The following is a 27025-nucleotide window of genomic DNA, read 5'->3' as shown; positions in this document are numbered from 1 at the left end:
CCAGCCTCTAGCTAGTATTGCTGCCCTACATATTGCGTTGGAAAAGAATATTGCTCGATCTTGTATGAATCTACGTGTAATTCTATTATTAATGTGAACAACAATTGTCAAATGTTCAGTAAAGGGTACTTTGTAAGGCCAAGTGATGTGCAGGGTCTCGACCCTTGTGGAGAGTGTGAAGTTCTAGACTTCTAGACCCTGGGACAGGGACGCGCAATCATACAGGTCGCATTGATTTGAATCATGCGACTTCTGCATGTTGAACAGATCATTTCAAGCTGACTTGAATGATTTTACTTTGATGTTCTGCTATCTTCGAAGTAATTGTCCGTGAAAACTCTGATCTTCCCACCAGAGGAGTTGATATTGTTCAAATACGCAACAGTGTAGGCAAGAATATGGGGGAAAGAAGCGCTAAGAGGCAATGAGACCATTTGAAATCTACACGTTGGAAAGGATTGAAATAGAAACAGAATACAGTAGAATATGGACTGAATAAACTTGGCAGTTAGCGCTATCATGGCCCCATGCTCAGACCTCAAATTCCAGTTTTGGCCCACTCAGTGAGCATTGAGCTTGGTTTAGCGCCTCACTAGCCTCGACTGACAAGTTGATCGTAGCCTGAAAAAGGAACAGATGGCTCCCATTCAGGTGCCACTAGTCCCCGTTGCCTCTAGCCCGAACTGTTCTCCACAGTTCTTGTCCAGGGGGATTTTCCCCCCTCACATTTGCTTCTCTCCAACCTCCAACTTCTTACTTAATTTCGGTCTTCATTGTTATTTCGTTTTGTTTCTGCTTTTGTTTCGGTTATTCTCTCTTTCAAGCACTTATCATTTTAAGCCAACTTCTCCGCAACTCCAGGCTCCACCGTCAGTGACATCGAACGAACCTCGAATCCACTTAATTCAAATGCGGGCTCATTTCTCCCGCACCTAATCCCTCCTCGGGATAATGCGTCTTTCAACATGTTTGCTCATTACCAGCCTCAACGGTGTTCATGCCTTCTACCCGTGGGAACTGCGGGTGGAAGTCGGTACCGTTGAGCCAATCCAGCGTCGCTTTATGCCATGGAGTTTGATCGAAGCCAAGATTGACGACGCCAATACAAAGCCTCCAACTCTCGACCTGAAGAAACTGCCCGTTCGTCGCGATGATACTTACAAGATCGTCGAGTCTCACACGCCTTCAATGGCAGACAGTGCTCCACTGAACCAGGATGGAACTGATTACTCTTACTTCTCCCCCGTGCTGGTGGGCTCCCAGAAGACTGAAATGTGGTTGGCACTCGACACTGGTGCGCCCAACACCTGGGTCTTCGATTCCGAATGTACCGAGGAGGTCTGCACACAGCATCACACTTTCGACCGATCTGCCTCGAGCAGTTATGTCTCCAACAGCTCGACATTTAGTCTCGGATATGGCAGTGGCACCGTCCTTGGACAACTTGGAACAGACACTCTTTCAATTGCAGGCATTGAAGTCTCGTTGGAATTCGGCCAGGCAAACAATGCCTCAGACACTTTCAAGAGCTACCCATTCGATGGCATTCTGGGTCTAGGTCGCTCACACACATCTGGATGGAATATCCCATCGTTCATGGATCGTGTTGCTGAAGGCAAACACCTCAAGAATAACTTTATCGGGTTTAGTCTGTCCCGCGCAGCAGATGGTGACAAGGACGGAGAGGTCAACTTTGGCGGTCTCGATACAACCAAATACGACGGAGATATCCAGTACACTGCCACTGATTCTGATATCTGGAACATTCCCTTGGATGACGCCTACGTGAATGGCAAGGCTTGCAACCTTTCCGGCAAATCTGCTACAATCGACACCGGAACCACCTACATTTTGATTCCCCCTGATGATGCAGCAGTCGTTTTTGGTCTTATCCCCGGCTCATCTGCATCTGACAGCAACCACATCATCCCATGTAGCACAAACGTGACGCTGGAGTTTGAGTTCTCGGGTGTCAAATATTCCATCTTACCCGAAGACTATGTTGGAAATCCAACAAAGCCCGGTTCAGAGTCTTGCATTTCGACCATTGTGAGCTATGCATCCAATGGAGCCAACACCTGGCTTGTCGGCGATGTGTTCCTGAAGAACGTCTACACCGTTTTCGATTATGACAATGCGCAAATCGGCTTCGGGTCCCTTGCCTCTGGTTCAACCGAGGGCAATGGGACATCCACAGCACCCCCAACCTCACCTACCGCAGCGGCTGCTGCTTCCAGTGCTAGTCAAGCTGCAGCAGAGTCTACCGCATCCACCGCCGCGACATCCACGGTGTCCGGCAGCTCTGCAACACAACTCAACCGTGGCATTAGCTGGTCTATATTCACAATCATCCTCAGCGCTTTCTTCGTCTGAACTTCTTTAGCCCATATTTCTTTCTCAGCGACTGATTTGGCGACAATCACACCGCTTGTATTATGTACTCTCGCTCACCTGTTACGTGCTATCGCTTCATGCACATCATTTCACTTCTGTCCATACAAATGGGTACACACCCATCCCAGCATATGTTGACGCTGTCTATCTGTCGTTTCATCAGCTGCACATATCACTCGTTCCTGCTGGATACCCCAACTTTCTGTTTACCTGACAAAAGTCGCTGGCGTTTTCATCTAGATGGTTCAATGTCTTCATGCACAAGGCGTGCCATACTTTAATGATAGAAACAACTGTCAATTCTAATAGCCCAATACAACAATATCCATATCTCAATCACATTCCACCCACATCTAAATACCTCACAGACTCTTCTGTGGAATCAGCGAGTAATTCTTCGGACCAGAATCTATCAAAATCAGCAACAATCCCAATACACCAAATCCAAAGGCAAACTCACCAAGAATCGACCGATCAAAGTCCTTCACCCGATTAAACCCAGCAACCCCCATCAAAATATCCAAATCAGCCAACAAAGACTTTATAACATGCCTCACACCCTCCTCGCCAGCAATACTCAACCCCCAAATCCATAATCGCCCAACAAAAACAAACCTAGCCCCAAGCGCCAGAGCTTTAACAACATCACTAGCCCCCCGAACCCCCGAATCAAACATCACATAGATATCCTTCCCAACAGCCTCAACAATACTCTCAAGGGCATCAAGACTAGCAACAGCCCCATCAACCTGCCGTCCAGCATGGTTACTGACAACAATCCCATCAACCCCGAACTCAACACACCGCCGCGCATCAGCAACGGACTGAATGCCCTTGATAGCAAACGGCCGTCCCCCACTAATCCCCTTCCAAGTCTCCATTAGCCAAGGGATCTTCTCCCAAGACCAAGCACGCCCATGCCAAACAGAATCAATCCACTTAACAGACGCAGCAACAACATCAACTTCGGGATCAATCCCGTCTTCCTGACACCGTTTCCGGAACACAGGATCAGTCAGCCCCAGGTCTGCACCAAAACCCCGATAAAACGCATAGTTCGACGAGGACACATCATCATGTCTCCATCCTAGCTGCCACGTATCCGTCGTAAGAATCAATGCATCAAAGCCAGCCTCCCAGGCCCGAGTCAATAATGACACGGTAAGTTCATCATCATGCGGCATGTACAGCTGATAGAAACGCGGACTTCCGGTTCCATTTGCTTTCCCCACGTCTTCGATTGAGGTGCTTCCTGCTGTGGAGAGGCAGTAAGGGAGGTTGAGTTCGCCGGCGACTTTTGCCACGGCGCTTTCGCCGGCTGGGTGATATATTTTGTTTATTCCGATCGGCGCGAAGCCGATTGGGGCGGATACTTTGTGGTTGAATATTTCTGTGGTTGTGTCGCGGTTGTTTGTGTCGACTAGTTGGTTTGGAATTAGACGGTGGCGGTAGAAGGATTGGCGGTTTGTCAAGTGGGTGTTTGAGAGGCCTGCATTTGACGAGGCGTAGAACCTTTTTTTTTTTTTTGGTTAGTTTACTGTTTTGGTTGGATGGATGGGTGGAGGGTGGGTGTGTACCAGCCGCCTTCGCTGAGTCTTTCTTTGGCTCTTTCTTCTAGTTTTCGGGGATCTTGTTTGTGTTAGTATCTTGCTTTTATATGATATTGGGTGATTGCTTACCAGTGTTGAAAAGAGGTGCCTGTCCCTCGTTCTGCTTCAGAAAGTTCTCCCGTTGGTAGAGACCCCATTGGGGCGTGGTGCGATTCTTGATATGAGGGTTGCTGGGGTCGCTCATTTTGATTTTGGTATACAATGAAATCCAGGTTTCAAGCTTTTCAACCCGAAAAGTCAGGTTTGAATCGATACAGGTATTGAGAAATATAAAAGTCTGTTTGTGAAAACAGCCAAATTTATAGATCTTTATCTTATCGATGACTTCATTTTGACGCTGCATGGCCGTTCTCGGACGAGAGAACATCATAACATGGCCTGACTTCGGTCCGGGGATCTTGTTTTTAGTCTTTATGCAAGATGGGAATGTTTGGGTCAGGATCTGCGCTTTGATCTGCGCTAAATGCTTATTTTGTGTTCGTGGATTGGTGTGGAATGGGAAGCTCCTGGTGCCGGTATCTATAGATCCAGGTTGTCTGATGATTTTTTGGGGGTTTTTTGGCTTACCGCTGTTATATTTTTATTTTTTATGGTTTGTTGCAGACACTTTAGTTCGTCTATGTTTGATACCTCGGATCTTTGGTGGTATGAGCGGTTCGATCGGTCGCGTGTGATAATGTTTGTCTGTCTACATCAACTTACTATAAATATCATCACAGACAAGAGCTAATTCAATACTTAATACCACATGAATACCATGGATAAACTAGGTGGGCGTGTGATACTTGTCGCCCGAGAAATCCGCTGAGGTGGGTGTACACTCGGGCTGAGCTTTCTTTCAATAGCTGATTAACACAGGCACAGAAAACAGGTACTCATTCGATCATAATTGGATTGAATCTATAGTGGAGAACTATCTGGATGGCTGTTAGGTATATGTGTCGGCCGAGAGTGCTCGGTGCTTCGCGTGAGCTTGCTGCAGTAAGATATATATAAAAAGTGACAATAGGTTCTTTTTCTTCATTTCACATAACGAAAAGGCAATCATAAATTCTTTGCCTAATGGTGCATTTAAATAGCAGCCCATAATCAAAGATATCCCTTAGTTAGGTTGGTGGCTACTTCGTCCTTGCTGGTTGGTTTTATCTTCAACTCATTGATAGAAGCTCGGATCACAACGAACATTAAACGATGCTAGTAGGTGAAGAACTTATCGAGACCCTATCGATAAAGAAAGATGATCTGCTGTATAATCGCGATCGGCTTGAAACAATCAAGTATGATATGATGTTCGACTGAAGCGAAACCTCATGTTGCATAGTGTCTCGCCACAAGTTGTCCTTGAGTTTACCCAAACCGATTAACCGAAAGAATACGAGACATCAAAAGGCAATTATTAAAAGGCCTCTGAAACTAACAAATAAGAGGCAAAGCAATGCGGCATTTACTAAGAGATCGGAAGTATGAAGCTCGGCATTTTCGTCGGCATCCGAGAATCCCCGTCGGCGGCTAACCACATCGGGATCTTCGGGAACGTCATCGTCAATACTCGGTCCAAGTGTGTTCCTTTTTTTGTCTTCTGCAAACACCTCAAACCCCATATTCACCATGTTCGGCCTCACAAGTAGAAGGTCTGCACTTGCTCGCTCGAAATGCCTGGCTCCGTCAATGTCGGCGCGAGCCATGGTCGCAGCGCAGCCTGTCTGCGCCAACATGCACGAGTTTCATTCTACCCCTGCGCAGGGTGCGTCCCGGCCGACTTGGATGCCAATGCGTGTCAAGACGCCTTGGATTGATGCTTTGACGCAGAGTCGGGAGGCTGCTAAAGCTGACTCGCAGGCGAATGCGGCTAAGGCTATTAAGCCTGATTTGACGCCGAAGAAGATGTCTGATAGTGCTTACAGTGCTGTATGTTACCTTGTCTTTATGAAATAATACCCATAAATGGTTGCTGACCAGATATGCTATAGGTTCTGCCATTGGCTCAAGATAAGTGGCTCCTGGATTCCTACCTCAATTCATCCGGCCACATCAGGTGAGTTCAACATCAATACAACCAAAGAGTTATTTGCTAATATTGAAACAGACTTGGATCCCTTCTGATGGATCTTGATGCATTGGCTGGCATTATTGCCTACCAACATACCGGCGATGGAGTATCAACCGTCACAGCCGCCGTAGACCGAATCACCATTGAGCACCCTCTTATGGAGATTTGCGATCTCGAGCTCAGTGGCCAATGTACATATGCAACTGGTCGCTCGAGTATGGAGATCTCGTGCCAGGTAAACAAGGTCCGCCCTGATGGCCAGGCTGCTCAACCTGATGATGTTCTCATCACTTGTGCATTCACAATGGTCTCCTTGGACCCGGCAACCAAGACGTATGTTCCTCCCTATTGCATGTATCGTACAAGCTGACCTTTATCTCAGTCCCGTTCCTGTGGCACCTCTCATCGTTGAAACAGAAGAAGAAAAGCGCCTCTTCAAGAAAGGCGAAGCAAACTACCAAGCCAAGAAAGCTCTCCGCAAGCGCAGTCTCCTCGAGCGAGCCCCAGACGATGAAGAGAGTGACCTAATCCATTCAATGTGGACAAAAGAAATGTCCTACCTAAGTGCGCAACCCCTCAAACCACCAGCCAATAACCACCAAGACTAACAATCAGCAGACCCCCAAACCCCTACAGTCCGCCCCGAAAACCAAGTATTCATGAGCGAAACCGTCCTAAAATCAGCCATGATAATGCAACCTCAAAACCGCAACCGCCACAACTTCATGATCTTTGGCGGTTTCCTCCTAAAACAATCCTTCGAACTAGCCTTCTGCTGCGCAGCCTCATTCTCACACGCGCGCCCCAACTTCCTCGCCCTAGACCCAAGCACCTTCGAAAATCCAGTGCCAGTGGGCAGCGTACTGTATTTGCGCGCTACTGTTGCGTACACCGAGCCCGAGGAGCGCGAGGGCGATAGCACCAAGTACACCAAGGTGCAAGTGCGTGTTGATTCGAAGGTGAGGGATGTTGAGCATGGGACTAAGAAGTCTACTGGCATGTTTAATTATACTTTCCTCGTTGAGAAGGATGTGCATGTTATGCCAAAGAGTTATGGTGAATTTATGCTTTGGACTGATGCACGGAGGAGGGCTAGGAATGCTGCTGCTATTGATCCTGCACATAAGATGAGTGCGTTGAGGAGTATTAAGGATAGTGTTACTGAGTAGGTTTCTAGGGGTTTGTTTTGTTTTGTTTTCTGATATAGAGGGGGGTGTTTCGCATTTTTTACAATCTATATCGATTGGGATATACATATACTTTCTTCAGTAGAATCTCGATCATATATTCAAGAACAACATCTTACAGAAATGCTACCATGCAGGAGAACCAAAGATCGAAAAGCAAGAACTCTATATATACAACGCCCCAAATCACCATCCATCCAACCAAGAGCGTATGTATAAGAAGCGGGTGGGGAAAAAAAGGGGGACATATGTGTGCAAACAAACACAATCCAAAAAAAGAGAAAAAAGCACACGCATAGAAGATATATCGATTCCTTCCGGCTCCAATAAAAAATAATAATAATAAAAACCATGAACATGAACCGACTCCACCGATGTCAAATGACAATGAGAATGATGAATCCTCCCAGACAATGCACCAGGTATACACAGAGTATGTTGATCCAATTTCACAGCTTTAAAGATCCCAGATCCAAATTTCCTGTTCCAACTCCCTTGCCTTGTCCTTCGTTTTTTTGTTCCCGTATGGGTGGATTCGAAGGTTTAATTTCAAATGATCGTTTCACTTCGTTATTTGTTGTATGTGCCCGTCGGGCTTTTTTGAGTGTGGTGTTTGGTTTGATATCGCTTTTTGATGGGGTTGAGATTGTGTAGGATAAGTGTTGTTTATGATCGGATGTTGAGTGTTGTTGGTGATGGCGGGAGAGATGGCCGAAGTGATGATATGATACTGTTCTAGTGACAGGTCTGAGATGGAGATACCGCTTTTGATCCTTGTCGAGGTCCAAAAAAGTCGAGTCCACGACTTTGAGCTCTCTCCTTTGAGAAATAAGCATGCCAACCAATTGGCCACTATCGAGATTCACAAAGGCAAGACACAAGTCAAGCTCACTGTTCACTCAAAACCTCGGAAATAGCATTCGACGACAACCCCCCACCACTCTGATCCCTCGGTTTATCAGGCTGCTCCTCCTTCATACAAGCATTCTCCAAAATATTAGTCCACTTTCCACTAGTCCCAGCATGGCTATGCTTAAGATGCTGACGGAAATGATCGGCCCGGAAAAACTTCTTGGCATTGTTGCACTCGCCGTACTTATGCACAGTAGTCAAATGCTCGAAGCGGGCATCCCAATCGGGAGATGGGAAATTAGGGAATTCCTCGCCGCAGTAGCCGCATGTATCGTGTGAAGAGCCGGCATTGGTTTGGCATGATTGTGCACCTGAGGCGTGGAATGCCGCTTGGAAGGAGACAAGAGCTGCGCAGGACCAGGAGTGGCGGCGGAGGTGAAGGGAGTTTTGGTGGCGTTCTGCTTCGTTTTTGTTTTTGAAGCGGTTGTTGCAGTAGGCGCATGCGTATTGCTTTTCCATTTCGTGGGAGCTGTTTGGAGTTAGTATGTATGCAGTTTGGCTTTGGTGGTTGGTTTAGTGGTTCTTACCGGAGGTCGTCTGGATTGTCGAACTTCTTGGGTTTCTTTGGACAACAGTCGCAAATGAATAGGCCGCCGATCTTTGATGCTGGGGGCTTTGGAATGTTTAAGATCGTTGTTGGTACAGACAGTTTACCGGTGGCATCTGTTGTAGGCGGCTCGAGGGATGCTGGTCCAGGAAGACCCCGTGCAATTGTTGGCTGAACCAGTGCTGCAGGAGAACTAGGGTTGAGGATCGATTTTTCGTGATAGGTATCGAGATCGGAGCTTGGGGAAAGACCACCGGGTGATCGTTGATCATACGGCGAAAGACTAGTCATGCTGCTACCCCCAATGGATAGCGTAGACGAATACGAACCCGATGTTCGGATACTTAAAGACGAAGCAGCCGAGAGCGTTCGCTGGCTGATGGGATAGTTGGGGTTAACAGACAGCGTATTCGTGAATGGATGACCGCTCGTCCTTCTCTGCGACAAATCGCCATTACTCGTGGTAACATGCAGCGTATGCCTCTCATCGCTCATGGGTTCCCGCGGAGGCGACGAAGCCCTTCGCTTCATGCCCTGCCTTGAATCCGGATACGGTGGAGTGGGTTCTCGGAGAATGAATTGGCGCGGTGGCGCCGGTTCATCGGTCGAGAACTCCCCCTCAATATCCGAAAACACGCCATGGTCATAGCTTCCGCGGTTCGATCGGCTCGGTAGACTGATGCTATCCTCCCGCGATGGTGTCGTTCCTCGATACCGCTGCCGCCCAATATCCCGCATTGATCCCTGGTCGTAGTCCAGCGCTGTTGATGGCGTATTGCTTTCCACACTTGGGCTTCGGCCTTCGATATGTTCTCGCCACCCGGGCTTCGTCCTGGGCGAAACGCCTCCTGATTGAGGGCTGTTGAACCATTTCACATCGAGTGTTGCTCCTTCTGATGGCCCTGGGGATGGGAGATTGCTGGAGCATCGTGATGCAACGGATGGAACGGTGAGTGCAGATTGTGAACCTCGGTTATCTGTTCCTAGACTGATAGATCCCCGCGGTGAAAGGGGCTTTCCGATTTTTGATAGTAGATGCTGATCGTATGCATTTGACGAGTCTTTCACACTCCGTAGGGAAAAGTCGCGTTCGCCACTCAGGCTAGAATAAAATCAGCAACAAGAAGACAGGGAGAGCGCAGTACGCAATTGAATGCGCAGGTTTTGCGCATGTCACTTACACTGGACCTGTCAGATTCGTGTTGATCGACATTAAACTTGGTAATCCCTCCGTGACTGGAGGCGGCTCAATGTTAATCTGAGCTTCGGGGCTTCGCAAAATGGGGGCGCTCTGCCTCCCCTCACACTCATCGATTTGCATAGAATCACCCTGTGACGCAGTCTCGGGTAGTCGATGGCCGCCTAATAAGCTAGAATTGGATTGGATAGGTGGGAGAGAAGTTGAAGGTTCCGAGTTTGCGTGATGCCAGCCAGCGTCATACCCGTTCTCCAGGTCGGGGATGCTTGGCGGTGGAGGCAGTGGTGGCGGAGCAGTGTTCATGTTAGATCGAGAAGCTATAGGTAACGGGCCGTGCGAAGCAAAAGAAAGCTCGGGCATAGCGGCTGAAGATCTGACGAAAGCACGGCGATCTCTAAAATCATGGAAACTCGAACGCGACGGTCGAAAGTCCATCCTAGAGCCAGAGCTGAACTCAGAGAATCAATATGGGCTGGGCGTCATGAACCTGAGATCAGAGGTCGAACTTGATGGCAATCGAAATAAGCAGGTCAAGTCAAGATCTCTGCAGCAGTAACCCATTCCAGTTGAGTGCAAACGTCGGCCGTGGAACCAGCTCCGATTCTTAAGCGGGCCGCTGAGCTATGAAGGGTTGAAAGACCAGCTTTTAGAGAAGTGAAGAGTGGCGCAGAGTCTTAGTCAGGACCTTCATGCAGTGCAAGTCTGTTTTCCAAGTCAGATTAAGTCGGAATTATAGATAAAAAAAACCGGGAGGGGGGGATAGGGCTGAAAAAGGGACCAACCTCGGGGGCGTGGGCGATTCGCCTCATATGAAACGTTTCCCGCTATAGTAACACACAATCCGGCCATAGAATCAGGGAGCGATTCAATGACAAACCAGACTAGACGCGCACATGCTTATAGTAAAACCAGAAGAAAAAGAAGGCTATGTAGGCAATTAGGACCAGTATAAAGAAGCTCTAATTTCGGGCCTAGCTGAAGCCCAGAAAAGGTAGGCTGAGAAGAGCTGAGAGTGAGGCGTCAGTAATGCTAGATTGGTGAATGCAGAAATCGGTGTAAGTTAAGTCGAGGATATCAAAGGGAGTCGACTAATGAGAAATTGAAACAGCAGGTCTCGGACTTAAAGTGTTAGAGGGTGACGTGGTGGAGAGAGGCGACGGGTCGTATATGTAATGATCGTTACCATACGGGTATTGTCCATACGTTTTACATTTCATGGACTATTTCATATTCTTTTTTCGGCTTTATTCTTTTAATCCTGGTTCTTTTGGTTAATCCCGCGTGGCACACCACGTTGGAATGACACAAGGCTGGACCTTCAGCCTTAAAACGGACACGCCGGCTCGTAATTTTGCCCCCTTTCATGGTAAAGTGGTTCCAAATGCGCACTGCTTGGCTTTTCCAGAAAATGCTATTCCTCGGTAGGTGAAGTCCAGACCGAACGCTGATCTATACTACTCTATTACTACCCCATAGTCTTCGCAGTATGGGAAACCAACCAGAACATGGCAGCATGGCTCCCCGTGCGTTAAGTCTCAGAGTGGGGGTTGTCACTCGTATATTGGACGCCTTGTCAATGTGACATTCCATGATCTACTCCTAGAAAGGGGTTAAATATCGAGGTGAGTGTTACCGAGGGCTGAGAGCGACAGGGCTGGCAAACCCTTTTCGGTAAAGGAACCGGGTCGGAACGATAGCAAGGAGAGACACGTCTTTCAAAAACCATGGTTTAGCGGTGGCCAACTTGTAAAGAGAGAGGGGCACCAATGCGGAGTCACGCCTCTGTAAGAATGAAGTATAGATTGGCAGGGCCTTGAGCAGATTTGCAGCCAGTGACAATATACACGGGGGGGCTTGGAAGTCTTGGCATTTAGGCTTAATATTTCCCGCCTCGAACTGAAATCATGAACTCCCGACTGTTTAAATAAATGCTTGGGTGTATAGTAGAATTATAAGTATCTCCCGTGGTGCTTCGTAGGGCATACCCAAATCGGAGTATTCGGATAACACAGAACATTCTTTTGCCTCCACATAAAAAAGCAGACAAATTGGACTTGGACCCACTGGTTGCTAGTGCGTTCCACTTGGCGCCTAAGACTGCATGCACTGCCACACTGCCGGCTTGTCATTTGGGCGCAGGGGTGTGAACCTTCTTGTGTACACACTCGAGAGACATGCGACATACTCAAAGAAAAGCCATCTCCCCGAAAATGTCACTGTAATCTGCCTGATCTTCATTCAGGAGTAATTGGAACGTTGGAACAAACATCTAGGGCTGCAGGGAAGGATGAGTAATCCAAGTCTCCACACCAGCAGAGCTTCCAGAACAAAAATTTCTGGGCGTTTTCTTTTCCAAAGATCTTGCTTCGCTAAAGCAGTACAGTACATGTAGGCTAGTGAGGGGTGTAACAGGGTTGCTGAGATCCATAGCGAGTAAGCCCTATCACACGCATGTACGTACGGCCATGTACTCTACTGTATTCCATATCAGATCGCCTGACCGTGGGCATCTCATCCCAGCCTATCATGTATTTACTCAAAAGTCAGGCTCCAGTAGATGTATGGGGTAGCTTGATGGTATGATGGTACTCTCGTACCGAGTCTCCACAGACTAATTTTCGAGAGTGGCAGTGAACTTGGCAAACATAGTCCAACATACTGCATTGCTTCATTACATTGAACCGCTGTGGCGGGATAGTCACTAGTGCAATAAAGTTTCTTATCCCTAGATCGTCGCCGTCAAGCCCCAGTTTGGGATCCAGGAGGCGAGACGCCCTCTCCATTCGAAGACGTCACCACTCTCTGGCTAAGCTCCGGACTCCATCGCAGTGCGTCTGTTCTGCACCTCATTTCAGGAAATGATCGGACAGGCAACTAGTAAATATTTTTTGAGACAGAGGCATTAGGCATCTGGCGCCCTGACCAGGCTGACACAGCCTGTCAGCAAGCCCCTGGAGAAGATCGGGTGCAATTAACCGCATCACCTCCTGAGGCGCAGCCAGCCTTAAGCCCTAGAGGGCTGCAGCCTAGCAGCACATGTCACTTGTAGTCCCAGGGTTCTGACGCGACGCCTGGCTGCCCTGTGCTCCATATGTTCCGTATATAGCTTCGAGTCACACTCGATAGTCATTCCTTGTTACCAGTCCCAGTAAGCCTGTGGGTTTCCCGCGGTTAGTCTACAGTACCACTGGCTTTGCCCTTCATTCACTTGTGATGACCCTTGCAGCGGTTGCAACAAATCAGATTTCAGTATTGTGAGGTTCAGTGTTTGATGTGTGTCGGGGATAAATCGCGCTCCACTTGCGGCGTGAATCGCTTGGCTAGAGTTTTCTTGTAATTTCCACGTCCAATTATTCTTCAATTTGCGCTTTGGGTGCTTGCGTGTAGTTGTAGGTGTGCGTTACGACGGTGTAGTGGCGGGCCGTCGGTGAGGGGATCTCAATTGAGCGCCCTACACGCCCTATTTAAAGAGGGGTAGTGGGAAAATGAAGGAGTGTATACTTAGCGTGAAGTGTCATATATCCTGTAAAGACTTTCTATTGCATGGAAAGACCCTGAGTAAGCTATACAGAACCATCCCCAAAGTGTGGAGCCCCTCATACAGTGGGTACTCTGGAGAGATCAACCCATACTTGCATATACCATATTCTCAAAGAAGGCACTAATGAACATGAAAACTTGAAAGCGTGAGTAGATAACATGTGTTTCTTTCAAGCTTAGCTTAATAGAATGTAAAATTAAGAAATAGTTTAAATTCTGCCTCAGGCACCCATGTCACCTGCTTTGTCATACCCTTGCCCTATCAGACTTTTTGAGTTTGGCAGCGCCGAGGCTCAACCTCCTTGTCCAAGTAGGGAAGTGTCGAATTCACTCTCAGAGCTCGTTCTACTTTCTACTTTTCTTTATATATCTTCTGCTTCTATCTTCCCTATCTTTCCTCTACTGCTCATTTGCAGCACTATTCAAAATGGCCATGAATCAAATCAAAGGCCACAATATCTACGTCGGCGGGTTAGTACTTGTTGTTTAGATATCACAAAAACATATGTATCCAAAGCGGGGCTGGCGATCGATACTGCCAATCGATGCTGCCAGCACCGTGTTTGGCAGTTGATTTGACATTCTAACCGCCAATTATAGTATATTCTGTCTGAAAAACAAAGCAGCAATGGCCCGAGCAGATATCTCCCACGTGCTATCGGTGCTACGGCTGAACCCATCAGAGGGGACCTTCGAGGGCTATGAGCATCACTCCATAGGAGTTGATGATACTGATGAAGATAATCTATTGGAACATTTCCCCGCGGCCATCAAGTTCATCCAAGCCGGCCTAGACACCGGTGGTGGCGTCCTCGTACACTGGTGAGTCAAAACATATCGTATCATTCTTTTATTGGCCTTTTCCCTTTCCTCAGCTTTCCAGCTGCCCCTATCTTCCAGTGGATGTGAGCTATACTTGTGGCTTCATGCCTCCTACGTCATTACGTGTGCATCAATTACGATCTACACGTGGCTGCGGTTTCCTGCAATCTCAGGATACATGCTGGACCCTTTTTTTCTGGGCATTTCCGAGCCGGATCAGACTTTCTCGACATGGAAAGATGTACAGTGGCTGATGTGACGATCCAGTGCGATGGGGAAGTCCCGCTCCGCAACCATTTGCATCGCCTACTTGCTCCACCGCCAGCCGGGGGCGCTCACACCGCAGTCTGCCCTTGCGCTGGTCCGCGAAACCCGGCCCCTCTGTGAACCCAACGATGGCTTTATGGAGCAGCTCGAGCTGTACCATGAGATGGGCTGTCCAGATGATGTCACCGACCATCCATTGTACCAGCGCTGGCTGTATCGCCGCGACGTCGAGGAAAGCGTAGCGTGTGGCCGAGCCCCAGAGCTAAAGTCAGTGCGATTTGAAGATGAACAGCCCATGCGATCCCAAGAAAGAACCGGTCAAACCGTCGAGATCAAATGCCGGAAATGCAGGTTAGTTCTGCCCCTGATCTAGATTTACCATATTAAACTGAGACACGGACCAACTCCGCTAACCCTATATCCACAGACGAAAATTGGCAACAACCCCATTCATCATTCCACATGAACAGGAAAAGCAAAACAGCGCCAAGATCAACCCGTCCGCCAACTGCGGCCATGTCTTCCTTCACCCCCTGACATGGATGCGCCCGAGTCTCTTCCCATCCGACAATGCATCCGAGCCTGCCGCCGACACAATATACGGAGCCCATCCCGATGATGCTCCCCTCTCCGGCCGCTTGACTTGCCCCAATCCTGGCTGCGGGGCTAATATCGGTAAATTCGCGTGGCAAGGCATGCAGTGCAGCTGTAACCATTGGGTTGTACCTGCTATTGGTCTTGCCAAGGCGCGGGTTGACATTGCAAATCAAATCAACGTTGCCCAGGGCCCAAGGAGCAACCCTGCTATCCGTCTTCCTCCGAGCATGCGGGCTCCTGAATCTAATGATACTGGGCGTGGTAATCTATGAGGACAGGTGACGAACATCATATGCATAAATAGAATTACGAGTCATGAAAGCTTAACCGCGACTTCTACATACTTTGTCTTTGGTTCATTGTTTTATTTTACATCACCAGATGCCGGAAAAGATCCACCGGTCTTGCCATTTACTAATGGAGTATATCCCAAGCTGGGCGTGATAGTCCACAAAGTTCACAGTTCGGCACCCAGGCTGCCAACGAGGCAACCAAGCATTCAAGGTCTCCTACGCGGCCAATGAAGAATGGCAGGGTAGGAGAACATTACTACCTTGCGTAGTATCTCCTATCGAATATAGATATGCAAACAGGCATTCACCAAAACCGAGTCTCGGAATACCGCTTCAACATACCAATCCGACAGATCTCCCCTGTCCATCCCATGATCTACAAAAAGCCACAAACCTAGAAACACACATTAGGCAACACACCCAGCGGCTCTGCTGACGTGGCTCTGGTTCCGTGTCCCGTTGATAACGGAGAATTCAAGGCATCAGCCCGCCGAAAACAAAAAAACTGCCTACGGTGACAGGGATATACTATACTATGATGTACCTGTAGAACCATGCCACTTCCGCCTCGGATCTTCATCATCTCACGGGGCAAACCAGTACCGAACAAAGCAAACCCTGTACTAGTAAACCCAACTCTAGATACTGTCCAGTATTGGAGTCACACTGCAGTCGGCGATATGAGACGCAACCAAAGCCCCATTTCGAATCGTACATTTACGGTGGATGGATGAGCATGTGCATGAGCATGTGCATGTACATACAGTACTGTACATGTCTTCACCCTACGGTAGGGCTTAAAGATGTGAAACGTGAATCTAAACTCAAAGTATACACGAATAAGGACAAGCCTATTAGACTTAGTCGCGCGCCAAGAAACATCGCAAACGCATTCTCCACACTGTCAGAAAAGAGATCAGCGATGGACGGTCATTTCATTTCAGTCATTTCCCTTGCGACCAATTCCAAGGTTTGAAGGAGGCTGTGCAAAGCGGGTCTGTTCCTCCGGATCCCGATTGGTTGGGTTGGTGTATTGCAATTACGGGTATGGTGACTGTTTGTTTGTTACTGTATCTCTAACATGTTTGGCTTGTTTGTTTGGCTTATATCAGCGTGTGATCTGGGTTGCCCTATGTGTTTAGCGGTATAGTCAGATATCAGTACTCGTTTCTTTGTTATACTGTTCTTTTAGTTATATATTGCTTGTATTCTGGGTATATCACATACTTACAAGTGTCATCTACTCTGTGCCTCATTGGTAGCCCTTCTCTGGTGGGGGTGGGGCAGTGCACTGCCTTGCAGGGGGAGCTCCCGGTGGAGTTCCTTTCTGGACTGGATAGGATACACATCTTTTTTATCCTTTTCTTTCTTTGCGTCATTGCATAGTTTGGCGTTGGATGGGGTTCAGATCGCTGGTCGATCGCTGGTTATGTTATTTGTTTCAGGTTTGTCTGGAATTGGGCTCGTCCTTGGTTGGTCGTTGGGCACTGTTACTGGTACTGTTGGCGCTGGCAATTGGGTGCTGGGCTGCTATGTTTCCATTTGGTTCTGTTTTCTTCAACCTTCTATTATACTATACGTAGAGGGGTGTGATATAGGCGTTTCGCCTGGTTCTATACTTCATACTAAATGTGGGATGCTGATTGCTGGCTGGTATATTGTATCCTGTAGACTGCATCGTACTACTGTAGCCTGGTGCTTCGTTCGCTTCTTATTAACTGAGATGGGGTTTACAAATTTAGACTATGAGTATAACTAGAAGGACCTCAATTGAATGCCTGGTTTTATTTACTCTAAATCATTGCCCGACTCAGGGAAGGTTAATACCAAGCAAGTCTAAAGACCAAATGCGAAACACACGTATCCGATTCGCATCTGTACATGCAAGTTGAAAAATTTTGACTGCCTTGATTCGCTACTCTAGATTCGCGCTACCAAGTAGCCTAAAAGATCTAGTGTACATAGTGCCGTCCTAGTCGGCTTTTAGGCCCTCTGAGGTGTCCATTATCTAGACCTGCCAGGCAGCACCCAAACAACAAGTTGGATTCAGTACTTTGTTTCGGTATTGAAGACAGATACAGCTTTGTCGTTCTGCACATGCTATTTACTAAATTATAGATTGTGGCATTGCCAGGCTGCCCAATTCCGATATGAAACAGCAAAGCAAGTTACTGTAGCTGTCTAGATGGATGAGGGGCTGGGATATTAAAATATCGGGAACTACTAATATGCATACGATAAAGACTTAGAGATTATCAGATAAGTACTAAATAAATATCAATCAATATATGGATAGCTAGCTTGTAGGCAAGAAATCCGTGAATTCGGACAATTTTTACAAATTTAGACCAGAGTCAAAGCAGAGCCCATGTCGTGCTCCTTCATCAACAAGACCAAACGCCAAACTTCATATAAGATCAACTACAAAAAATTAACTACACAGCCCCGCTGACACAGTAACCCGGAGCAAGCAATCCCGGCCAAACCCCGCAAGTCCAAGAATAGAGCAAAATGAATCATCTTCAATTTCCAACCTCGCCTTACCTTGCATAACATGATGTACAATGCATCCATCTCAGAAGGAAAGATCAAACGCCCAAGCCTCACATGCCATGCATGACAGCCTATACACTACGCCACTGCAATACAGTACTAGCGGTTCTGCGAAATGGAAGCTAGGGAACAAGGTAGCCTACTAGGGCTGACATGGCCTCCGGAATGGGTTCGTGAGCTTCGCCTCAATCTACAAGCAGAGTCCGCTTTGGTGCTTATTTCTCCCCCCTCCCTCTGTCAGAGTCATACTACACTATGATAGTCACCTGCTGGAAATGGGATCAGGAAGCCCAGGAGTGGTACTGGGGTGTATGTGAGAGGTATCTTTGTTTACCCGGTCGAGAATCGAGAACCGGCTTATGTTGCCTAGGCTGGTTGATCTATATTTGGGGCTTGATTTTTACGAGTACGCGGGTGAAGCAGGGCGTAGTGGATAGGGATAGAGTTTGGGGGTTTGGCCTGTGCATCCTGCAGGATCAGGAGCTTGGTTTTAGATATTTGCGTTGGGTTATTGTACATGTGTCCGAGAAACGGGGCATCACGCATGGATTGGGGCCAATATAACGTGTGTTTGGGTAGCCACTGGCGGCTGTATATGGTATAAATCGACGCATATTTTGCGGGCGGTTGGATTGAATCGAGTATTGGTGGAGGTGTGATGGAATGAGGCTTTCATGATTTGGTTTCCCATGTGATAGCATCGGTATTTTCCGAAACGTGATTGAGGTGACAGTTGATTTGGACATGGTCATTTATCTCGAGAGTGTTTCGGAAGAAATGGGCAGCTAGTCAATATGTATCGATAATTGGCAAAGCATGAGATTCGTGTGCGACGATGACTGATCATACGACAAGTATATCGGACTTGTCATCTACCTGCATACCGACAACAGGACAACAAAGAGTAACCTAGAGGGCTTAAGGATTTCTTGACGGCACAGATGGAAACAATGAAGAGCTCTTCAGTCTTTCTTGACTCCGCTTGGCAATTTCGATGTTGCGTAGTCGGTCAATGCGCATCTGATAGAAATTCCTGCATCGCAATTAGAAACAACGGCCATATAATGTCTAAGGGTTGCGTGGGTTCTCGTACTTGTGTAAAGCGAAAATTCGAGGTGAATCATCTGCCTTCGTCTCTGGTTCAGTGCCCTTCTGAATAGAAGCGATCTTTTAAAGAGTCAGCTACCACAATGATACACCATTTGCATGTACATACCTTCTCATCCCTCTCTTTTTCATCATTCGTATTCGAAACTTTAGATTTTTCCTTGTCTTTTGACTTCTCTTTGCTCTTGTCTTTCTCGTCTTTATCATCTTTGCTTTTAGACTCGTTCTCGCGCTCTTTCTTTCGGCGCTGCTTCTCCTCATATTCTTTCTTAACCTTTTCAATTTCTTTGGCCATGGCCTCCTCTTTGGCGCATGCTGCCTGGCCTTCAGTGTCGATTATTGGCGAGCAAAAGTGCCGGTCTTGCAGATGTGCGGGGCACACGTAAAAGAAGTCCTGGGAGGTTAATTAGCAGCTTGTATGCATCATAATTGACAGTTTCACTGCACTGATGTAAGAAACAACAGATATTCTATCCACTGAGAATGTTGATGTTGTCATACCTTGTTGTCTGGCGTGATCATTACGCTCGTTGATGGCTTATAGCAGATCAGGCATGCTTTTGCGGAGGTATCCGCCACGCGACGTACATGGTATACGTTGGCTAATGACATGGCTCAAGGGAGTTTGACTTTTCGGCACTATCCGACTAGTATGGAATCCTCGTTGCTGCCCTGGTACGTGTTTGAGGACAAGTGTCGTTGGCTTGAGGTGATTGGAATGGGCCCGTCATGTGACCCATACTTGGAGCGAACCAAGTCTATAAAACGGAACTTCCAACAAACTGAGAGTAAAAGTAAAATGAAGGCGATCTAGTTGATGGAACAAAAGGTAATGATTCACTAGCTGGATTATATTCCAGCCCACCCAAGCCCATCTTGACAGAACGCCAAACCATGCATCTGTCCACTAAGACCCAATCGGACAGTACTACCGAGAATAATCCAAGAGGTTTTGTATGAGAAATCATGAAATATAGTGAGCATTAAAAAAACGAACAAAACACGATCATTGATCATAATGACTCCTCCGCGTCAATGGCAGCTGCCTCCCTGGCCAGTCTCAAGTCCTTGCCTACGACACCAATGTCCCGCAAGTAAGGCTTGAACGCCGCCAATAGGTCCTTGAGACTACCTCGGAGTGTGTCAAGTACGAGCTCCACCTCTGGGACCTGACGAGCTTTAGCCTGCGCCGTGGGGTCACTAGAAGAGGGGAAGTCGACATCCGTCCAGTGAGCATCCAAACCACCCTGGTGAACAAATGCATCCAGTGTAAGAATAGTGTTAGTAAGGAGACGCACTGTAGGGGGTATGTCGGTCTGGACTTTGCCATATGGGTCTTCAGCCAAACTGGCAGTCAAAAGCCGAGCCAACGACTCCACTGCATCCACAATAGGAGACAACGAAGACACGGGGGCACCGAAAACAATTGACGAAAGGCGCTTGGCGTAAGTTTGTTGGAAAGGTCGACCAATGGGCGAACGCAGGAATTGTGCAAGCAACGGGTTGATGTCCACGGACTTGTGAGTAGTAGACGGGCCGCCGGTCAAAAGTTTCATTTTCTCGGAAGAGCCGAGCAGTCTCTGTTTCCGCTCGGGGCTAAATACAGCCGAGGACGCTTGACTGAAAGCATCGCGCATGCGAGCCCGTGCAGTTGGAGTCCAGTCTTCGGATTGACCAAAAGACTTGGCTGTTGAACTGAACGCATCGCCAAACTTGTCCTGTCGTGAAGTAGCCTTAGGAGCAGCAGAAAAGACGTTCTGGTCTGTCAAGGGCTCAGTGAGACGTGGAAGAGTTTGAAGAACAGGGTCCGATGGCTTGGCTTGCGGTGGTGCTTGGGCAACGGGAGCGGGCTTGGTAATTTGCTCGATCCGGATGGTAACGCCCTTGATAACATCAGTGAGGCTAACTAGGACCTGAGACCAAGTCGAGCCCTTCTCGCGATCAAGTTCACTGAAAATCGCCTTGCGGCGTTCAGGGTTACGCTGGCTGATCAAACCGAGCTCCCAGAGTGCGAAAGTCTTCACGATCTCCTTCTTTGCATTGAGACCATTGAGGAGACTGCCATTGGGATCCTTGGCGTCTGTCGTGAGTGGCTGGCCCCGCTTCAGAGGTTCCTTGCCGATGAACACCGAGAAAGAGAGGTTGGCGGTTTCCCAAAGGGTAACAAGAATCGCACCCGTGTAGATGGTTCGGAGGATAGTGGTGATAGGATCCGGAGGGAAGAAACCTCTTACATCGGCTGCCGACCTTGGGAAATCGGCATAAGTCCGGGCGAAAGCAAAGAACCAGCTCCACACAGTTTGGCGGAAAAACATGAGGTACACAGGAACAGTAGCGCCTGCAGCGAGTGTACTTCTCATACCCCCATCCCGCAAAGTTTGCATCCAAGTTCTCTGGAGGTACTTTGATGTTTGCTGTACCGGGTGAATGCGCTGGTCGTTTGTTCTGGAGCTTCGGTCTGCGATAGGCAAAGGGACACGGTCGTAGTCAGAGTACAGGTGCCACGCCGCCTGCACGCATGCGAGGGAGAAGTGGTAGAAGTGGAGGTAAATTGGTCTTTCATTCAAGGTCACTCGCTCGGGTACCCTATATTTCATTAGTCAAGTCTCGTTACAATTTGGAGACTTTGAACATACCTCCCCCGTTTCACGAGTTGGAGATCATTATCGGCAGATGACGACCAGATATAAATCTGCGTGAACCACCAGGCCGAGAAGATATACCAGCCAAATGTTTGCGCGATTTGGAAGAGAGTAAGTTGTTTAAATGTGCCAAAGGATGAGGCGGATGTTCTCGAGCCGATGTGCATTTGGCTGACGCGAAGGACGAAGACGGTAAGGCAGGAGAGGAAGAGCATTGCGGTTCGAATTCCGCAAGTGCCAATAGGAAACCATAGCCAAAGCCCTGTATCAATCATAAAGGTTAGCAATGTGCGCTCACGGGGCAACCAAACAAGCCTCGGAGCTCGACTCGATAAGATACTTACAGGATGATTTATTCCCGATGAGAATCGCAACTATGTAGCAGACTAGTAGTGAAAGTGCAGATGCATGAACGAATCTTCGGTGCAAGGCCGAGGTCAAGATTCGCCTGTATGGCCGGGTTCGAATAGCAGCCATGATGCAAGCTTTGGGGGGTGGGATGCGCTTGTGAAAGAGAATGTGAGAAAGAATAGAGCATGGTCAGACTGACGAGCCTAGGGACAGCCTGGAAGCTGCAGAATGGAATTGGCAAGCCGGCGACAATGCTGACGAAGAGTCACGGCTGACGGCTGGTTGGGTTGAGCTGGTCGGAATCAGTTAACGGCCAAATCAATGATGGAATATTTTGAGGCATCAAAACACACCAGCCACATGTATCATGTGATATATGGCACTGATGTACTGAGCCATATGTACTAGCCCTTTTTAGACTAGTGGATCCGGTACGTCATGTGAGGGCGGTCTGCCGGCAAAGGCAGCAGGGACCTGCAGATAGTTGCTTTCTTATCCAGTCTCGTTCTACCTTCATTTTTGACACTCATTACTTTGTCGTACTACTGTCATGTCTTTTGATCGCCTCAACTCACTGGAGGCACAGCCTACTACTATGCGCAGGGATGAAGACCCGCAGTACCGTGACGATCCGGGCTTCGATCATCTGGCCGAGTCGCTCTCAGATCAGTTGTTTACATTAACTTCGAACATTTCTCGCTTGTCCAACCAGATTGCCCTTCTCGGAACCAAGCGAGACACCGAACGTGTGCGCGAGCGAGTTCATAATCTCTTGGAGGAGACCCGTGCGGGGTTCAAGGATGTTGGAGAAGGAATCAAGAAGGTCCAGACATGGGAGGACGTGAATGTATGGTTCAGCTCATTCCCTTGCCTTTCAAAACCTTTGATACTAACCTTACCCGTACTAGCCCTCCCAAAAGTGGACCCAGCAGAAGCTGTCCTCTGAATTCAAGGCCACCTTGGATGAATTCCAAACAGTCCAACGCCGGGCGCTTGAGAAACAGCGTGCTTCAGCAGTTGCTGCCCGTACAGCAGTTGAGGATGGTGAACAACCACTAATCGAAACCGATGTGCAGTTACAAGAGCAGCAATTGGAGGAACAGCACCGTATGGCCAATCAGGGCGAGGTGGACTTCCAGGAATCCCTTATCATCGAGCGTGAGACAGAGATTCGAAACATTGAACAGAGTGTGGGAGAACTCAATGAGCTATTCCGGGATGTTGCGCACATTGTCACCGAACAAGGAGGCCAGCTAGATATTATCAGTGAGAATGTCCAGAACGTCACTCAAGACACCCGGGGCGCCAACGTTGAGCTTCGCAGTGCCAGCAGATACCAGAAAAATGCGCGCAACAGGGCCTGCTGTCTGTTCGTGATCCTTGCTGTCATCCTTCTTATCATCGTTCTTGCCATCGTCCTTGGTTAATTGCGATACCTATGATCCCCCTCCGTTCTTGCGTTCCATCCACCACGCAATCCTTGTTTTTTCTACCCTGTCATGTATGCGCACGATATCCCTTTTGCATAATTCTCTTCGGCTTTTGTTTTGTTGGTGAAGCACCTATCTCTTCTAGCTTACAAATCAATTCGCAACATTTAATGTAAATGGAATGGAGAACATTCAATTCATTGTTGACTTTCAATGCTCTAGCACAATATCTTACAGAAGTCAATGTTGTTATACATGCATAATACACCCAATAGGGTCCCAAATCCTGCCTATGCTCCGTTATCGCCTTGCTATGTGCAGCGGGGGTCTATCCCATCTCTCCAGTGATATATTCATAGACCAGTGAATCGGTTGAACCTCAACCTCCAGCCCTCATAACTGTTCAACTTAGGCCGAACATCAAGGAAGAAACTGAGCTTCCCGGGACCGGCATTGCCTGCTAGACCGGAGTTTCCACTGTTTCCTGTTGGCTTCCCTTGGTAAAAGTCGATCACATACTCGATCTTCTCGCCTCCACATCGTTCAACGACCCAGTCATGGCGATCAAATGGATGCTGGTAGCCAAGCCACCCATTGATCCGCGCACGCGGACTGAGGTATTGTGGATCGACACCCAAGCCGCGGAAGGAATATAATTTGGGTCCTCCACATTTTGTGCTGCCTGGGTCTGCTGAGGGGCCTTTTTTCTCCCATTCGAGGATCTGGTTCCATGCGCGCTCATTGACGGCGTTGTGAATTGGAATGATCGAGGCGACGGAGGTCGCAAGTTCTGAGGCGGTTTCGGTAGACCCGGGGGTGTTACCCTTGCGCATCAATGCTTCGAAGAATTGTTTTTCAGATGGGTAGATCCAGTTGCCGGTAGCTTCGTCACGGCCGGTCTCGGTTTCGGCATTGGACGGGCTGCCGTGCGAAGCAGCATATGGAGATGATGCTCCCTTCTTGGCCTCAGGACAGGCGCTGTCGGCACTAAAATCACCAGCTCGGGGTATCGTGCTCACTTCTCGGTCCGTTGATAGTGGTCGTTGCGATTTAGCGCGTGTTTGTCCCTGACCTGCAGGCGCCTGTCGGTCCTCGGATTCCGAGGGATGCGGTGATTTGCCATTTTGCTGCAGCCAAATCTCACGGGTCTTGTGATCAACTGGGCATGTTGCAGGTGGCTCTGCCACAGGAGTACTTGCTCCAGCTCCCATTGTTGAATAATTGGAGATTATTCAGTGGATGATTGATCGGCGCATCAGCAGGAACTAGAGATATTTTGCCCTCACCGCCTGGCTAAACAACATTATCGGTCCCCCCGTTATTTCTCCCCTTTTGTTCACTTGGAAATTTCTCAATTTCGTTCTTTTGTCTGAATTCATAATGGCTGCTTCTAACGAGTCGGTCTACCGGGCTACCACCACTGCCCCGGTCAACATTGCCGTCATCAAGTGAGTTGATCTCGATTGCCCCTCATTCCATGACAGTCCTAATGAAAACATCAAGATACTGGGGCAAGCGTGATACTACTCTTAACCTCCCTACCAACTCCTCTCTCTCTGTTACCCTCTCTCAGCGCTCTCTCCGTACCCTGACCACCGCTTCCTGCTCTGGTAACTTCCCCGCTGAGGACACCCTGAACTTGAACGGCAAGCCGCAGGACATTCAGTCCTCCAAGCGCACTCTCGCCTGTATCTCCAGTCTTCGTGCCCACCGTAAAGCTCTCGAAGATGCCGACTCCTCTCTCCCCGCTCTCTCCAAGCTTCCTCTCCGTATCGTTTCCGAGAACAACTTCCCCACCGCCGCGGGACTGGCCAGCTCTGCTGCTGGATTCGCAGCTCTGGTCCGCGCCGTTGCCAACCTTTACGAACTACCTCAGTCCCCCAAGGAACTCAGTCGCATTGCTCGCCAAGGCTCAGGCTCTGCTTGTCGCTCCCTGATGGGCGGCTACGTCGCATGGCGCACCGGCGAGCTTGTTGACGGAAGTGACAGCCTGGCTGAGGAGGTCGCCCCCGCGTCTCACTGGCCTGAGATGCGTGCTCTGGTCCTTGTTGTCAGCGCCGAGAAGAAGGATGTCCCTAGCACAGAGGGCATGCAGACCACCGTCGGAACCTCCGCTCTCTTTGCCGAGCGGGCACAGAATGTTGTTCCCCAGCGCATGACGGCCATTGAGACTGCGATCCGTGACCGCAACTTCCCTGATTTCGCTGAGATTACCATGCGTGACTCCAACACCTTCCATGCTACCTGCCTTGACTCGTGGCCCCCTATTTTCTACATGAACGACGTCTCTCGTGCCGCCGTCCGCCTTGTCCACGATATTAACCGTATTGTTGGCCGCACTGTTGCTGCCTATACCTTCGACGCTGGCCCCAATGCCGTCATCTACTATGAGGATAAGGACTCCGAGCTCGTTGCCGGAACCGCCAAAGCCATCCTCGGCCCCAAGACCGAGGGCTGGGACGGTGCTTTCTACGATAGAATTGCCAATGTTACTGCTCCCGGAGTTTCCCTGGACCAGGTTGACTCCCGTGCCGTTGAGGTCCTCAAGGACGGTGTGAGCCGTGTTATCTTGACTGGTGTCGGAGAGGGTCCCATCAAGGTTGACACTCACCTTGTCAGCGAGACTGGTGAGATCATCAGCTCCTAGACAATGCGGAGGTGAATAATGGGCATGTTAGCCATTCTTTTGGAAGGTTTGATTACCTGAAAGATACCCTATCGTCCTTTTACAACTTTGCATGGGACCAATTCAACTTGGCCATACGAAATTGATGCAGATATTCACTTCACTGTATCCCTTTCATTGTTCGGGACTATCTAGAACATAATAATACAATACGAGCGTGAATTTAACGATCATATACATAAATGACTTTCATAATCGCCACTACAGACAACACGCAAACTAATAACCCATCACCTTATCTTGAAATATCCATTGACATCCACTCTGCAAGTCCTCCTATTAAACGAGCAGTACGATCAGCATGAGCCACAATCATCACAGCGCCGGAACCCATATCCAAGGGCCTCACAAGCCTGAATAAACCTGCTCTGCTGACTCCCAGCATAAACACAGCAACCAGCAAAGCCGCATCCACTTTCACCATAAGAAGCACCGGTATGATCACACGCATAGCGAGAATGTTCAGAACTGCCAGCACAAGAGCATTTGATAGATGGGACCACTTGAACGGGCGCAAGAGCTCCCACGCCCAGAAGCATAGCAAGAATGCTCCAGATATAGAGGCTCATCTTCTATATAAATAGGTGCTGTTAGACTCAATCTGGTTGTATATCCGGGGACATAACTCAACAGCTTGATGGTATAACTGCGCTTATCTGATACTGTTTCTTGGATGTCCAGTAAATAAGAGACGTTAGCTAGTTTTTATATACCGCTCGGTTAGGGGTTGTTCTCATATCCTTCGTAGTTGGCTTGGCTACTGGATACACGGCAGACCTATGTAACATCTTCGTGTCATTGTGGGAAGGAGTCGTAGTTGTTGTCTTCCCTCGAGATGG

The 27025-nt window shown here is 48.5% G+C and overlaps 10 protein-coding genes across 10 annotated transcripts; 5 read left to right on the top strand and 5 right to left on the bottom strand.

Moving 5' to 3' along the window:
• Positions 1-951: 951 nt before the first annotated feature.
• N7508_000624 (pepsin-like aspartic protease) lies at positions 952-2373 on the top strand (the record flags this gene model as incomplete). The annotated part of the gene is made up of 1 exon (XM_058458709.1): positions 952-2373. One exon carries the CDS (start codon positions 952-954, stop codon positions 2371-2373), a length of 1422 nt encoding a protein of 473 aa, XP_058324931.1.
• A 383-nt stretch (positions 2374-2756) lies between these two features.
• N7508_000623 (uncharacterized protein) lies at positions 2757-4188 on the bottom strand (the record flags this gene model as incomplete). Its single annotated transcript, XM_058458708.1, has 3 exons — positions 2757-3906; positions 3933-4023; positions 4074-4188. 3 exons carry the CDS (start codon positions 4186-4188, stop codon positions 2757-2759), a joined length of 1356 nt encoding a protein of 451 aa, XP_058324930.1.
• A 1424-nt stretch (positions 4189-5612) lies between these two features.
• Positions 5613-7223, top strand: N7508_000622 (putative acyl-CoA thioester hydrolase; the record flags this gene model as incomplete). The annotated part of the gene is made up of 5 exons (XM_058458707.1): positions 5613-5912; positions 5975-6039; positions 6091-6387; positions 6437-6618; positions 6673-7223. 5 exons carry the CDS (start codon positions 5613-5615, stop codon positions 7221-7223), a joined length of 1395 nt encoding a protein of 464 aa, XP_058324929.1.
• A 906-nt stretch (positions 7224-8129) lies between these two features.
• Positions 8130-10333, bottom strand: znfA (putative C2H2 finger domain protein; the record flags this gene model as incomplete). The annotated part of the gene is made up of 3 exons (XM_058458706.1): positions 8130-8622; positions 8681-9802; positions 9882-10333. The coding sequence occupies 3 exons, from the start codon at positions 10331-10333 to the stop codon at positions 8130-8132; spliced, it is 2067 nt and encodes a 688-aa protein (XP_058324928.1).
• Positions 10334-13865: 3532 nt separating this feature from the next.
• dspC (dual specificity phosphatase YVH1) lies at positions 13866-15396 on the top strand (the record flags this gene model as incomplete). The annotated part of the gene is made up of 4 exons (XM_058458705.1): positions 13866-13909; positions 14039-14260; positions 14528-14878; positions 14955-15396. 4 exons carry the CDS (start codon positions 13866-13868, stop codon positions 15394-15396), a joined length of 1059 nt encoding a protein of 352 aa, XP_058324927.1.
• Positions 15397-18888: 3492 nt separating this feature from the next.
• N7508_000619 (AAA-ATPase Vps4-associated 1 family protein) lies at positions 18889-19689 on the bottom strand (the record flags this gene model as incomplete). The annotated part of the gene is made up of 4 exons (XM_058458704.1): positions 18889-19003; positions 19064-19137; positions 19187-19471; positions 19579-19689. The coding sequence occupies 4 exons, from the start codon at positions 19687-19689 to the stop codon at positions 18889-18891; spliced, it is 585 nt and encodes a 194-aa protein (XP_058324926.1).
• A 401-nt stretch (positions 19690-20090) lies between these two features.
• Positions 20091-22196, bottom strand: N7508_000618 (nucleoporin NDC1; the record flags this gene model as incomplete). Its single annotated transcript, XM_058458703.1, has 3 exons — positions 20091-21663; positions 21714-21981; positions 22064-22196. The coding sequence occupies 3 exons, from the start codon at positions 22194-22196 to the stop codon at positions 20091-20093; spliced, it is 1974 nt and encodes a 657-aa protein (XP_058324925.1).
• Positions 22197-22620: 424 nt separating this feature from the next.
• N7508_000617 (SNAP receptor PEP12) lies at positions 22621-23497 on the top strand (the record flags this gene model as incomplete). The annotated part of the gene is made up of 2 exons (XM_058458702.1): positions 22621-22917; positions 22979-23497. 2 exons carry the CDS (start codon positions 22621-22623, stop codon positions 23495-23497), a joined length of 816 nt encoding a protein of 271 aa, XP_058324924.1.
• Positions 23498-23853: 356 nt separating this feature from the next.
• N7508_000616 (cytochrome c1 heme lyase CYT2) lies at positions 23854-24711 on the bottom strand (the record flags this gene model as incomplete). The annotated part of the gene is made up of 1 exon (XM_058458701.1): positions 23854-24711. The coding sequence occupies one exon, from the start codon at positions 24709-24711 to the stop codon at positions 23854-23856; it is 858 nt and encodes a 285-aa protein (XP_058324923.1).
• Positions 24712-24880: 169 nt separating this feature from the next.
• mvd1 (diphosphomevalonate decarboxylase MVD1) lies at positions 24881-26147 on the top strand (the record flags this gene model as incomplete). Its single annotated transcript, XM_058458700.1, has 2 exons — positions 24881-24948; positions 25004-26147. 2 exons carry the CDS (start codon positions 24881-24883, stop codon positions 26145-26147), a joined length of 1212 nt encoding a protein of 403 aa, XP_058324922.1.
• Between the last annotated feature and the right edge of the window lie 878 nt (positions 26148-27025).

This window comes from Penicillium antarcticum, assembly GCF_028974205.1.
Source record: "Penicillium antarcticum strain IBT 31339 chromosome Unknown utg000001l_segment0_segment0, whole genome shotgun sequence".
NCBI lineage: Eukaryota > Fungi > Ascomycota > Eurotiomycetes > Eurotiales > Aspergillaceae > Penicillium > Penicillium antarcticum.
This window is presented reverse-complemented; position numbering and strand designations above follow the sequence as displayed.